This window comes from Orcinus orca, chromosome 3, assembly GCF_937001465.1.
Source record: "Orcinus orca chromosome 3, mOrcOrc1.1, whole genome shotgun sequence".
In the NCBI taxonomy this organism is placed as follows: domain Eukaryota; kingdom Metazoa; phylum Chordata; class Mammalia; order Artiodactyla; family Delphinidae; genus Orcinus; species Orcinus orca.
The window spans coordinates 52,943,622-52,958,611 of record NC_064561.1 but is presented as its reverse complement, the minus strand read 5'-3'; the positions used below and the strand labels follow the sequence as shown (position 1 = coordinate 52,958,611).

General features: G+C 39.9%; 1 protein-coding gene across 3 annotated transcripts in view; it reads left to right on the top strand.

Moving 5' to 3' along the window:
* SGCD (sarcoglycan delta) overlaps positions 1–14,990 on the top strand; it is a 745,702-nt gene that overhangs the window by 415,734 nt on the left and 314,978 nt on the right. For 2 of the 3 annotated variants that reach the window (XM_004280990.3, XM_049707842.1), the window contains exon 8: positions 803–5,747. In XM_004280990.3, the coding sequence (XP_004281038.1) occupies positions 803–976 (174 nt within the window). In that variant the 3' untranslated portion in view covers positions 977–5,747. Of the gene's footprint in view, positions 1–802; positions 5,748–14,990 lie in introns of those variants that run through there. The other variant, XR_007476400.1, reaches the window with a different exon arrangement.

Here is a 14,990-nt window from a genome sequence, read left to right as displayed (position 1 = left end):
TTTTTGCCAGCAAGGTAAGCCAAATCCCCAACGAAAATATGATTCGAATGCAAACTTTTGAAAGTGGCTTTATCGTGTTCATAAGTGATTTTTTCTACTTAAGATTTTATTTAAAAGAGAAAAAATGTGTTTTTAAAGCAAAACTCGATTCCACCTTCCATATCTACTTACAGGTTATCAGTCTCCACCTGCCTCTGTATACCAAGCCTGCCTTTTGATTGGTTTGGCATGTGCTATATTTGTTTTAAAAGAGCTAGTCAGATAGAGCTTTAAAAGAGCTAGTCAGTTATCGAAAGTGTCTCTGTAGACAGCTGCAGACTCCAAACCACATACATTTAGAAGTAGCGACTACATCACAGATACAGTTGAACAGCTATCAGAATGTGGACCCTGGAGGAATCAGTTATAATCTTGACCATCATTTAAGACTGGAAGTACTGCATATTCTTGAAGGCCCACCGTGCACATAGATGTATTTAGGGTCTGAGAAGTCCCATACTAAAGAAAATTGTTACCCCGTCATTTCCAAGTTTACTTCACTCTAGGAATCCCTTCACGTTCTACATGATACACTTTTACGAAATGCTAATATATACCAGTGCAACGCTGTCTGGCTAGAATACAAGCTTCTGGGAGGGTAGAGACTTTATCTGTCTTGTTCATCCCTGAATTCCCAGTGCCAACAATTCTAAACACATAGTAGGTGCTCGTTTGATTTCAACTGAACATTCATCCCCTGTTTCGGAATGTCCAGAGGATAAATGACAGGCTCTAACTCTTCCTTCCTGTCTCTTCTCTTTAGATTAAGTTAGATGCTGCGAAAATCAAACTACCTAGACTGCCTCATGGATCCTACACGCCCACAGGAACAAGGCAGAAGGTCTTCGAGATCTGCGTCTGCGCCAATGGGAGATTATTCCTGTCCCAGGCAGGAACTGGTTCCACTTGTCAGATAAACACGAGTGTCTGCCTGTGAGAGACGATGCATAGTGGACATTGTCGGCAGCATCCAGGCCTTTTTCGGCTTTAGACCCTGGCTGCCAGCTATTTTTACTAGAACACAGAAAGCCTATCAAAGACCTTTTGTGTGTGCGTGTGTGTGTGCGTGTGTGTGTGTGTGAGTTTGCGTGTGTGGGTGATATAAATATATATAAATATATATAAATAAATATATATATCCTCTGTATAAAATGAGGTTTCAGTACAAAAGGAACCATGGGTGACCCTGTGATATCCACTGTCATTGCCATCCCAACCCCACCACATACATGATAAAATCAAAACACTAATTCGGGCCCCATATTCCCCAGACCCTGCAGAATCACACAGTGTATCGACACTTAGTGAATATTCGCCTACACGTGTGAGTAATAGCCTGTCTTTTCCTCTAGTGTCATTACAAGGCAGTGATGGCGGGAATTTGCAAGTCACACCCAAGGGCTGAGACCCTTGTAGTAAAACCAGACACTTTATTAGCTTTTGTGCAGCTGGCCAACTTCCCCCGCTTCAAGTCAGGGATGGGGCAGTGCCGTAGAAGTCAGACAGAGGAACTCAACGTGGCTGTGCTACTTTTTCATCCAAATGTATTGGGCTCTTGTGGTTGGATGAACTAGGAGGATGGATTGTAGCAAAGTTTGAAAGGCTCACCCAACTCCTGTGAGCTTATGACTTCCTTCAAACTCACGTATTATCCCACAGTCAAAACAGGAGCTGTAAGTCAGCACAAAATAGGAAAACAGTTGCTCCTCAGTCGGCTAGAAGCTCCTTGATGGCCTGACAGACTGGGAGTAAATGGGCAATAGGTCTCTGTTTGAAGTGAAAAAATGGCTCAAAATCTGTTACATCCTCACTCCTGTTGACTTTATCCAACAGACTCCTACCCAAAATGATCACGTCAATCCAGATCTTTAAGAGTGGAACCCCTACCCCCAAGAGAAGCTATTTGGAGACGGAAATCAAAGAGTGGCAAAGGAAACCAAATTATTTTAAAATATGTTTCTGGGGACTGGTAGGTAATTTAGAGGCATGTGTTTCATTTCTAAAAGTATGCACAAACTCTCTGCCTTCAATCTTCTTATATATTTTTTCAGTATTGGGATATTCATTTTCCTAAGTTGACCATTGTCTTCTCTAAGAACAGTGACCCAAGAATCACAGATCTAAAGTACCCCATGCCCCCAGAAACGCTCGCTGAAAATTAATATAGACTGAGTCAAGTGTCTTTATTAGAATCACTGTGTCGCCGGGGGGCCCAACGGTACCCACTCCCCCGTATGCGGAAGCAGCTCCCTAATTCCCGCCATCAGCTACCTCCCATCACCCCACTTTCATCATCGTGCTCCAGGGTCACCCTGGCCAGCTCTTGTGCTGGGACAGGGGATTACACTATCTCTGTTCAAAGAGGGGGATACGTGCCTATGCCTTACGACAATGCACTCAGCAAGGAGAAGCACATCCAATATTTATCTTGTGTTACCTGTAGTTTATTTTGAGTGATTGGAGGGGAAGGGTTTCACAATGACTGGGCATCTCAACAGCTAGTAGGCAAACCAAGTGGCTGACAGATGTGGACGCCTAGGAGCCTGGAAGGGAGACGTAACTGCTTTCGACCATCTTGGATGCCACTTGGCAAGCGGTAGCCCCACAGTCCTAAACGAAGTCATATTTGTAGGCCTGAATGGCATTTGTTTGTTGTTGTTTTTTTTTCCTCAACAGGGTTCTGCTTTTTCTTACTTCACAAGCAGTGAGGAGATGTGCTATAGGAAATGAATAAGAGGTTTGGTATTTTTGAGATGACACTCAAGCATCGGGCTGAGTTTTGCACGTGTGGAAGGTAAAAGCAAGCTGTGTGTTGCTTAGTCACTTAGAAGTGGGGGGAGGAGGGATGGTTCCAGCCTGACCAGTGGCCCTGCTGGCTCCCGGACCCCAGGGTCCCTCCAGTCACTCCTGCTTAATATCCGTACAGAAGAATTGGGTTGCTCAAGGGTGAGACCGTAAGATTGCTTAGTGTGCAGCACTAGGGTCTAAAAAGGAAAACCATAAAGAGATATGCAATTGCTCTGGCTCAGTAGTATTTATATCCTGTAGGATCACACCGCCAGAATCTGCATGTACCACACCCAGAGTTTTTCCAAGCCAGGAAAGGCCCTCCTTGGCGTCTGGGAGCATCTACCCCGTATCTTTCAGATCAACAGTAGTACCTATAAGGTCCTTTGTGGCTAAGTACCTGAAGACAGAGGTTTTTGTTTGTTTGCTTTGTTTGTTTTTTAAGCAGACAGACCATCTTTGCATTTTGTCATCTCAAGTACATATTCTAAGGATGACAAAGAAACGGAAGGTTCCCTGAACCTCTTTCATCTAATTTTGTTCTAATCGTTAAATGAAAGTCTGAGATCAGCACCTTGGAAATTTTATGCCAATAAAAAAGACTGGTGTGATGCCACTTGCAAAAATTAATCCTAAATATACTCAGATCACAAATAGAATAAAATCAATAGCAACCACGAATAGAAATCAAGCACCTCTGGGGACAGACATGATAGAAAATTCTGATTTTCATTTGTGCTAAGTGACTACGGTATATCAGGTAATGAGCAGGCAGTTTGGCGTGGATTAAATTATGTATTTCAGTTCAGACTTTAGAATTCAGTAATTGCATATTAAGTCCTTCAATGTACATTTTTTTTCTCCCAACTTCCTCCAACTAGAATACCTGTCCATGGTCATGAGAAAACGTTTTACCTGAATTCTGGGGAAAAAAATCTCTTTTACATTAAAGTCTGATACCTTTAATTTATAAAACTGAGATCTTTTCTAATCTTATATACGATATCTTCTAGAAAATCACATCTCTCAGTATATTAAGCAGCGGGTGGCATAACAAAGAGTTTACATGAATTTTCAATATTCTAGAAGTTCCAGTATGTTAATATTCTTCAGAAAAGTTTTATAAATTAAAAGTTGATCTCCAAATATGTTTAGCACCTACTTCTACTGGGTATCTGCTCAATAAGTTGTTAAAGTTTAGTCTTAAGAGATTTTCGAAAGCCCTTTTGGTGACATCAGTCCAGGTGGAAACTTGATACAAAGCTGTATCTTTCTGTTACCCAAGAGACAGAGCCTATAAACTTGCATTGGCTTTTAACTTGCTTTAGGTCAGTTTTCCCTTGGATCATTTCCATTGTATACCCAGCACCATAGACCAAAGATTGCTTGAGGCTTGACTCTAGCACAGGGGTCAATAAACTCTGGTCCCGAAACCACATGGGACTCATCACCTGATTTTGTGAATAAAGTTTGATTATAACACAGCCACATCCATCCACTTACTTGTTATGTATGGCTGATTGCATACTGGACCAGCAGGGTTGAATATCTGTGCCAGAGACCTCTTGGCCCACAAAACATAAAATGGTTACTAATTGGTTCTTTAGTAAAAGTTTGCTGACTCCTGACATAGAGGTCATTTGTAGCCTCATTTGTGTTGGACACAGCAGGAGAGAAAGTAGACGACAGCACTACGTTTCCATGCATGCTTGGGAATATAAATATGTGGTTATAGAAAAGATGGTCCGCCTTACACTGCATGTAAAAGAGATCCACTTGTCTGAGAAACACAGGCTCACAGGATTCTTGGAAACAGGGAAGACGGAATTGGGGAAGGGTTTAGTGGAAGAGGAAAGCTGTGATCCTCCAAAAGGTTCTTCCTAGAACCCTTCATATATAAATATAAGGGGTTCCTTCAGTCAGCATCACTGTGAGTCAAGCAGGGGTCCTTTGATGTAGAGTCTCTTTCCTGAAGAGACTATTTCTGCAATCTCCGCCTAGAGGTTTTCATCTCACCTTCCCATATTCCAGAAAGATGTCCAATCCATGGTCCCCTGAAGAATATTTTTGACTTAACCTATCTTTTTGGCATCCATTACCTCGGTTATTCACACCCACAGAGGACTCACTTTCCTACAACCACATCAGGCCTGAAGGGTTGGTGGGACCAACACATAATTAGAAATATTCAAAGGAACATCTGAAAATATGTAGGACAAAAAAATGTAGAATTATTTCATGAATCTGTTGCTGGGATTTGTGGAGGGCGGGGACCAGATTAATGCCAGTTTGATGTTGTTTCCAAGGATCTGGGTCTTTGTTCTTTGGCGTAGGAGATTTACCAAAAAAAAAAAAGAAAAGATCTATTTTGAATTCCAGCATCACTGCCTCTGTGTGGTAAGGCAGGTTCCTACCAGAGATTTGTCCCTTCACTCAGCATCCCTATTGCTAATCCAAAGCTTTATACTCATATTTAATATTGTTAAAATAGCATCAGTTATGAATGATTCTTTGTAAGTATGAGTATTCCTGTTAGGGAGGAAAGGTGTTTTTGTTTTTTTTAAATAAAAATACCATTTACCAGACCCTAATCAGCATTAGTTAAAGGAGTCCTTCAGCATTTTATCTGTATTCAACTAAAAGAGGATTAAATTGGCCTTTCACAGGAACAGCTACATGACAGTATCTTGCATTTGTTTATTTTAGGCAAAAGGTAGCCTGATGTTTAGACCAAGGAGGTAAATCCCCATCTAAGCACTTGATCCTTATTTTTTAAGGCTCTCTGAAAGGTGAAAATCTAAGTTGAGTTGTAAACAAAACCCCTTTCCTCTCTTTCCTCTGCTCCAGGAAATCTTAGGCACAAAAAGGATAACACAGCAGTTCCTGGAATGATACATTTGCATGGCGCCCCAGTAGCGGGGGTGGGGGGTGGGGGGGGGTGGGGGGGGGGGGAGTCATAATAAAAGAAACAACCATAGGAAACAGGCCTTTTATCTCAAAGATAAAATGTCTTTCTTTTGGTCTTTCATCACTTTCTCCTCCTTGGAAGGCTCCCCTAGTCCCAATGTATTTCCATTAAAGTAGTCAAAGCTGGGGCTTCCCTGGTGGCGCAGTGGTTGAGAATCTGCCTCCTAATGCAGGGGACACGGGTTCGAGCCCTGGTCTGGAGGGTCCCACATGCCGTGGAGCAACTGGGCCTGTGAGCCACCACTACTGAGCCTGAGCGTCTGGAGCCTGTGCTCCGCAACAAGAGAGGCCGCGATAGTGAGAGGCCCGCGCACCGCCATGAAGAGTGGCCCCCGCTTGCCACAACTAGAGAAAGCCTTCACACAGAAACGAAGACCCAACACAGCCAAAAGTAAATAAATAAATTAATTAATTTAAAAAAAAATAGTCAAAGCTACTGCACTGGGATGTCAGATGCATCTCTTTCTTTGCGGTAATCAGAATTTAACATTACACAGTTGCCTCTGAATTTCTCATTCACAAAGCCAGACCACTGATAAGAGATAAAGCACTCTGAAGCCGCTGCTTCAGCCGGCAAGGCACACCGCATGCATTAGCACTTTCAAAAGCAATGTGATTTCTGTGGTTCTTAAAAGCTTTCTTCATAATAGAGTCCTTGAAATTTCTCAAGACAGGTCTGAATGGCAAAGGGAAAAGAATTAGTTGTGGGAGGTCCTCCTTTGAGCATTGTTAGAGCACAAGGATAAAAGTAAACATCCCATGTGGGGTGACCCATGCTCCATGGGCTAGTTTCTTTGGTTTTATCCCCCCCCCTTCCTTTTATAGATACTAACAGAGTAGGAAGTTAGCATCTTCCCTTGAAAAAACAAGAGCTGACAGGAGGTGTGATGTCGGAACAGCATTAACGATGTTATTAAACCCATCAGTAAACAGTCTCAAACACACCGACAGCAATGCTGTCTCCTTAACTTCTGCCCAACAAGTAGTGATATCAGTTCCACTTCCGTGAGGTTTGCAACCGAACAGAGGAATAGTTGCTATAGGCAAGAAGTATTTTTAGAGTCCAAATCCAGCTGTCGCAATGGGAAACCAGAATAGTGTTCCAAAATGCCTCATGAGGCGTTTGGACACCCTCACTGAAGGGATTTGCTTCATCGCTGAACATCAGCTAAGGTCAGATAAATAAAACGAGCATGAGGCTGCCCTCTTTGGGAGAAGAGAGAAGGAAACAGCTGTCTTACATAAAATCTACTCTGCACTCCTAGACTCGCCTAGTAGTCCCACTTCTTCCACTGTCTTTGCAGCCTACTTCTACATTTGGGTTATTTTGGTGAAATCAAAGAGAGCTCCGATTTTCTAAATCCCAAGCTGATCCGTGAGGTTACACAGCAGCAGTGTAGCAGAGGACTGTCTGAGGGCAGGAAGGTGATATTCGTTGACAAGACATGGGTGCTGCTTTAGTCCCCATATTCATATAATTCGTGAGGTCCTGACATTTTGGGGGTCATAGGTTCTTTTGAGAATCTGAGCAAAGTTCTGAAACTTCTCCTCAAAAAGAATCACACCCATGAATTTTGCATAAGGTCGAAGAGGTCTCCTTGGACGCAAAGCCTCCACGAAGACATGGCAAGAGTTGGATTCTGTTTCTCCAATTATAATATTTTATTCACTAATATTCATTGAGCACTTACTGTGTACTAGCCACTGTGCTAAGTGTTTTATACACAGTCACTTATTTCATCCTCAAAACAATCCTTTGAGTTAGATTCCATGAGAGTTCCCATCTACAGATGTGGAAACTGAGGCTTAGAAAGGCTGGGAAACTTACTCAAAGCCACTAGCTAGAAAAAGGCAGAGCTGGAATGCAGGTCTAACTCCAGGCCACTATGCTGTGAAGTCACCAACGTGTCAAACTGTTTTTCGAGCTGTTAAGAAGGGTCTCCTACCAGTTTTTAGAAGAGTCCTTCTTGGGTGGATCAGGCTATAAAACTTTGATCTCCCTTCTTTCTATCGTTTCTCATCTGTGACAGCATATAGTACTGAAAGAGAGATACCTACGGTGAAAATATAGAAGATCTGCCTGAGTAATAGAATCTGGAACCAAAAAAAAAAAAAAGTTTGATCTATGATTCTTGTTAAGTAAATCACGCTTCTTGTCCTTACAAATTTGAAGATGCCTGGGCTGTCAGCCTTACATTTAAGAGAAGACTTTAATACTCAGTGATCTATAGTTGCGGCTAAACAAATCAGCATTTCTGCTCACATACCTCTCCTTCCACTATACCTCACTTCGAGAGACAAATGTCTTATTTTAAGTGAGGTCTTTGATACCATTTGGTTATTATTCTTCCCTACTTTTAGTTGTGGCAAGACTCCAGGAAAGAATCAAATAAATAGAAAGGAACTCGATCATCCCTATTTCCCTACAAGAAAATAAGACTAGAAAGAATTCAATTAGCATTAGGCATTCGGGACCCAAGCTGGCCACTGTGGGATAATCATTTGAGTCCCATACCTCATACCTTGTCAGTCATCATTAATGGCCCATCACCCTCCCCGTGTGCAGAATTTTTCTCACCAAAGCACTCAGGCCATCACTATCAATTGATCTGAGTTGGAAATGGGACCCACCTGCCAATTCTTGTTGCAACAGTGGCGCCCTTTAACCTTGAACCTGTACATTTGACACTTGGTGTCCTAGTTTCAGAAAAGAGGTTTGTGGCATTCCAACGACTGAGGGAGAAGATGAGTGCATCTGAAGTTCCTTACAACTTGGTGGCTTTAGGGCACTTTCATCTTCTAAGCCAAGGGATCAGGGTTTGATCTCTAAGAGTTAAAAGAGAAGATCGTTTTGAAGAATTAACTCAGCCAACGACCATCCAAACAGGTTAAACCAGTGTGCCCTCCTGCAGGTCCTGCTGTCAGCCTGCCCCCATCCAGAGCCGAGTGACCACAGCAGCAGAGGGTGGGGTCCAACCTGGCTTTTCTGTGCTTTCTCAACAGCACATGTCTGATCCCCTAGAGGGCTGTGGACACAGCCCCTCACTGCTCCTAACACAGTGAACCCCCGTGCCAACCAGGGTCCTGTCATGATCCTGTGGCTCAGCCACCCCTCAAACCTTAGTAATGGCAGGAGCTAAAAAATGTCAGATCTCCTGCTTCAGGGGAAGTCTTTCGGGGATTTTCTTTTACTGGTCTATGTGTCCCGATGGCAAGTCAGGAAGAGGTACCTTTAAAGGGTCTCATGGAACTAACATCACCAGAGCCAGCAATCAGGTTCCCTAGTAGAGAGGAGAGATCCTGGCAAAGTTGAAGGAAGAGTCGGCAAACCTGAATTTGGGGTGGACACAAAACTAACCTAATTTATATCCAGTGTTTGGTGATGGGGGGAACAGAGTTTTCCATCTGTTAATCACCTCCCCAATCAAGTTCCTCTCTTTTTGAGGCCACGAAGAAGCAGAGACACATTTCTTAAAGAGGTCGTGTTTGAGAAGGGAAGGGTAGGGGACCGTCCATCATTGCACTGGCTAAATGCACTCCTGGAGAAGCCAGACTCTGGTGCTTTACCCAGTAAAAATAAGGTCGTACAAGTCCCATTTGCTCGGAGCTTTTGAAAAAGGAACCCCATTCCCATAAAGCACTTGAGTTCAGCCTCTGGATTATTTTTTTATTTGATTTGGTTGTTTTTCTCTGGGTTTGGGTGTGATGTAAGAAGAGCTTTTTAGTTTTGTTCTGAATAACATCAATCCTTGCACACTCTATGCAAAAATTTTGTAAGCATTGCAATAATGCTATGAATTACAAGGAACTATTTTAACTTTATTACACTTTCTGTATAAAAAAATTTGTATTTAATATTATTTCAACTGCAGTCTTGTAAAATATATTAATAAAAATAATGATTGGTAAGAAGGAAAGCACCCTTGTCCACTTCTTTAGGGAATTCCACTTTCACAGTTGATAAATCAGTTACTCCCATTGACTCTGCCGCAGAAATAAATTTTCAGGTTAACTTCTCTTCTGCATTTCTTTGATCAGTGGCCTAACATGTTAGTTAAGCCACTGTAGTTCTTAGGAAGAGAGTCACACAGGCTGCTTTATAAAAGAGAGCTCATTATAAGGTAATACATGGCCTGGAACTGGGGAGTCCCCAGCACTTGGTGAAGGTAAGGGAACAGCCATCCTCTACTGCTTTCCTAAAGACCTGGACAGGCTCCTTTTTCTATAGTTTACCACTCCCGTCTAAATCAGTGAAGAAGCCAATCTGCTTGCTCTTATCAGGTAAAATATTTTTAATCAGGCTACCTTAGCATTCCTGGTCAGCCTATGGATGAGACACTTTTTAAGCCCGTTGCCCATCCCTGGTCCAGTTTTCATCCTCTTCCACACAATACCCTAACCCTAATCCCCTATCATGGCAGAATACACCACACTCAATCCTCCATTTCAGCCTCTCACCTCTCCTGGCCTTCCAGAGTGTCATGTTTTTGCACATACTATTCCGTCCACCTAGAATGCCCTTCCACGTAGCACCACCCTATCACAGGATATCATCCTTCAAGATCCCATTCTCATATCATCACCCTTATCATTCTTCCTTGAACCCTCCATTAATTTGTTCTAATTTCTTTTATAATCCTACATTGTATTGATACTGTGATTTACCTACTTACCTATCAGCCTGGGACTCCAGAATGCTGTTATCCATTTTTGAAGTTTATAAAGGAGTAATGACATACCTCAATAGATTCTCATAATTACATGATAAGGTAGAGAGATCATTTCCTCACCTAGGAAATCGAAGACTAATTTTACATCTCCAGTACACGACACAACCTGTGTGCCTTCTCAATTGTATTTTCACCGTAGGCTACATCCTGTCAAATTTAGCTCCTGACTACAAATGATGCTGAAGCAGCATTACAGAATCCTCAAAGGTAAAAGGCTATGACAAAAATTTTATTCACAGGCAGGGTGCAATTTATCTCCAAAGATGCCATAATTTTATTACATGGTTTCATTTTGGGGGAAAACTTACCAAAAAAAATGTAAATCAGAATGAAATCAGAGAAATCACTTTTCAAGATGCATTGGTGAAAAACATGTGGAAGCAGAGCTAAAATGATAAACACTAATGAGAGGGAAAGCCTGTTACTGATGAGTCAAACTAATTGACATAATTGTTACTACAAAATTAGAAAACAGATGAAATACCAGGCAACTAAAAAAGAGCTGTATTCATTTTCCTCCATGGAAGGAAATTTTTTTAACAGGCAAGTAGGTATAAATCAGCAACTTTTACATTTCCTCCAACTTGACTCCTTTGAAAAAGACGTAAAAACTGTAGTTCGATTAGCAACCAAGCCCCACTTTATCCAAGGAAAAGAGCCCAGGATACAGAGCTGGGGAACGGAGATCAGAGTGCAGAGAAATAGACACATTTCAGAAAAAGCTTGTGAGTAGCATGTATGAATTAGCTTCTCCAATTAAGTCCAATGACAGGTTAATTTTAGTCTGTGGATGCTTATCTTAATTATCCTCAATAACACTAAACGTTTGTGGTTCAGGATCAATGTACAGCCCCCACTGAAGACCCTCCTAACCCATCAATGGAGAAACAGCAGATCAGCCTTCGAGACTCCCTGGCACAATTAATTAAACATAATGATAGAATCCTTGTGAGATATTTCAAGGAACCTGTTAGAATGTAAAATGGGTATATAAAATGTGAGAATAGGATCTTCCAAATTATGGTATATTTTAATTGGAAGTAAGATTTTGGAATGGCAATGTCTAGGATAATAGATATTAAATCAAGGTAGAAACTATAACATTAAACCATCTGTTTTAATCTATTAAAAGACCAAGTCAAGAATTGCATTGAAAAACTTGGTGGGCAAAAATTAACCTATAAAGCTTGAATAAAAAGAAAATCAATATTTTAAAATAGACTTCATGGTAAAAAGTATTAGGGGAGATTACAATTAATAATATATAATGATGAAGTTCCTGCCTTGCTGATTATACATAATTAAACCATTATACTGAACAGGAGAGTAACAAAAGCCAAAAATCCACAACTTTGAAGAATAAGGAAAAAATTGACAAACATAATTGCTCTTTATCTTATAACTTACAAGTTGGAAAAGCATTAAAAATAATCACACACACACCCCTACACATGGCATCAAAGAAACTTCTCTTTGTCCCATGATCATATAAAAGAAAGAAATATAATCTCAAAATGAAAACATTAAAGAAAACTTTTCCGACTATATTCTCTGAAAGCAGAAATGGATGGTATGTTTTATATTAACATAAAACCCCAGGAATTTCAGATTGAAAAACACTCCCCTAAGTAATTAGTGATTTGAGAAAGGAACCCAGCCTATTTAAAGAATTAAAAACACTACAAATTATGCAATTTGGCCAAAGCAGTCTTCTGTCATGATAAAAGCATTTAAACTTACCATAGATAAATGAACAAAGCATTCAACTTAAGATTTCAGAATAATCAACGAAAGAGCAAATATCAGTAATAAATATAAGGTGGCCTAAATAATTTTAGTTTCTAAATTTTACATCTTAAAAAGTAGAAAGCAAAAATCTAAGACAAAACTGCTGATAAATATTGAAAAACATGAGAACAAAAGTTTGAGACACATATAAATTTTTAAATGTTATAGCAACATGTTATTTCCTTATAACAAAAATAGAAAACCTCAATCACGTACAATGTGAAATTAGCCCAAATTAACAAAGCAAACATCTGTGCTTGTTTCTTAAGTAAAAGTAAAATAATTTAGGAAATTCTATTCAAAACATACCTTTTATGACATTAACCCATATATTTTACATATAATGCACATGCATGCAGACATTCACAAATTTATGCATAAAGAAAAACTATCATGAGATCTGCTGTAACCTATGCTAAAAAATGTAAAATTTTGAGAGATAAATATAAAATGAAGAGACTAACTCTTAGCTGAACCGACTAAAATTGATTTTTATTCCCTTCAAGTTAATTTGCACATTTAACAAAATCCCAACAGAAATTTTCTAGGAAGTAAACAAAATAATTCTAAATTTTATTAGGCAAAATAATTGTTTTTAAAAAGGCAAGGAATATTCCATACAAAAAGCCACTAAAATGATAAAAACCTAACAGACTATTTAAAGGCACAACATAGCAATAATGAAGATAGTAATGTTTCAAAAACAAAAATACAGATCAATTGTAGTTGGCATTATTTCCCTACCTAGAAAACACCCTCTCCTTTCTTTGACTGGCTTCCCCCTGCTCACCCACTAAGATCTGCCTCAGACATCTTCCCTCCCGGAAGGTTTCTCTGACTTGCATTCTCGACAGAGCGAGCAGCCCTTTCTCTGTACTCTTAGGGGACCCTGGACATACATCTATCACGGCTTACATTGTACTGAAGCAACCTATCAATTCTTCTGCTCACGCCACTAGAATGAGGGCTCAAGAACAAAGGCACGGCTTCCTCATTATTTTATCACCTAAGCCTAGCCAAGTGCCAGGCACCTAAGTGGAAATGCTTGAACAGACCAGAAAACCCAGAAATAGACGCAAGTGCATTTACGAATTTGTTTTATATCAATGTATCACTTGAATCTACCATTTATTCTTAAGTACCTCAGAACAGAAAGCAAGAACAAGATGGTGATCTCTGCATTCATTCAGCTCACAAGTGGGCAAACGTGACAATGAAACAAATAGCTGCAGATATGAAATAAACAATAACGAGGTGTACATGGTGCCAGGGAAGCAGGTAGGTGGAATGCCATTACAAACCAAGAGAAAAAGTACTGATTATTTGATAGTTACTAGGAAGACTGATCGGCCGTTGTTTTGGCGAGAAGTTTCAGATCCCCACCTTAAAATACCTCCAGTGGATCAGAGTTAAGTATTTTTGTTCATCTAGTGTCTACTGAATGTTTATTCTCTTCTAAATGAATAACACACACTCCTTGCCCGTGAATATCTCAAGAGTCTAGAGATGGACAGAAATGTAAAAAGGCCAATTACAACATAATATGGAAGAGCTGTGGAAAAGATTAAAAAAAAAAAAGGAAATTGACCAGCAACCTACCTATGATTTGAGGAAGAATGACAAAAGAAACTGCCAAGAGGAAAGACTAGCACATTCAAACAGGCAATTCTCTAAGTTCTTGCTTCTCTCACACCACGCCACACAGAGAACTCTTTTTAAAATAGTAGCAGTAAATAAAAGAAACGGTTAAAAAGTATGCGCTCATAGGAACTCATGCAAATTAATAAGAAAACCATCAAGACATCACTAAATAAATGACCCAATAATAAGCATGTAATCCACACAAACAAAAATATACACTCTTTTTTCCATTCTAAGACACGGGAAGATGTAACACAGAATGAATAACTGCTTTTCAAGAAAAACAAAGGAACTTGCCTACCTTTTCTATCAAAAAGGAAAGGTGAGACAAATACACATCTCTGCATTGGTGCAGTGGAGTGGACACTGGTATATGTTTTCAGAAAGTAATTGGTCAGTTTTAAAGAGTCATAAAAATCTTCATACCCTTTGGCCCAGTAATCCCATCTTCAAAATTCATCCAAGCAACAATATTTGAATAGGAAAAAGTTGTTAGCGACAGTGACAAACATTGCAACAGGATTTAAAGATGGGAAAAATTAGCAGCACTACCTAACCAGTTGAAAGGGAGGGCTACATAGATCATGGTTAGTTCAACTTTATGGACTAGCATGCTGTCTTTCAAAGGGTTGTGAGGATTTTACAGTAAAGCAAATTATAATGTTGAGTGTGTAAAATGATGTATACATCTGAATCAAGACTTCTAGGGAAACTGAAAATGACGCAAGCTGATTTATTTGGATGGTGATACTGTAGCTATAGTTTTCTTATTATCATTTTTGTGTTCATGTTTGTATAATAAACTTTTTCAAAAGAGACTAGTATCTGCTCTTTTTCTGTAAAACAGAATTAATAACACATACTTTGACCCCACAAATAATCGACAAGAAGGAAAATGTATAGACCCAAAATTGTTTACTGCAGTGTTTTTTTTTTTTAATTTGGAATTTGCCTTTTTCCCAACAGTAGGGCCAATAGGTAAATAAATCATGGCCCGTTCAATCAATGGAATATTGTAAACGTTAAAATAATTTTGGA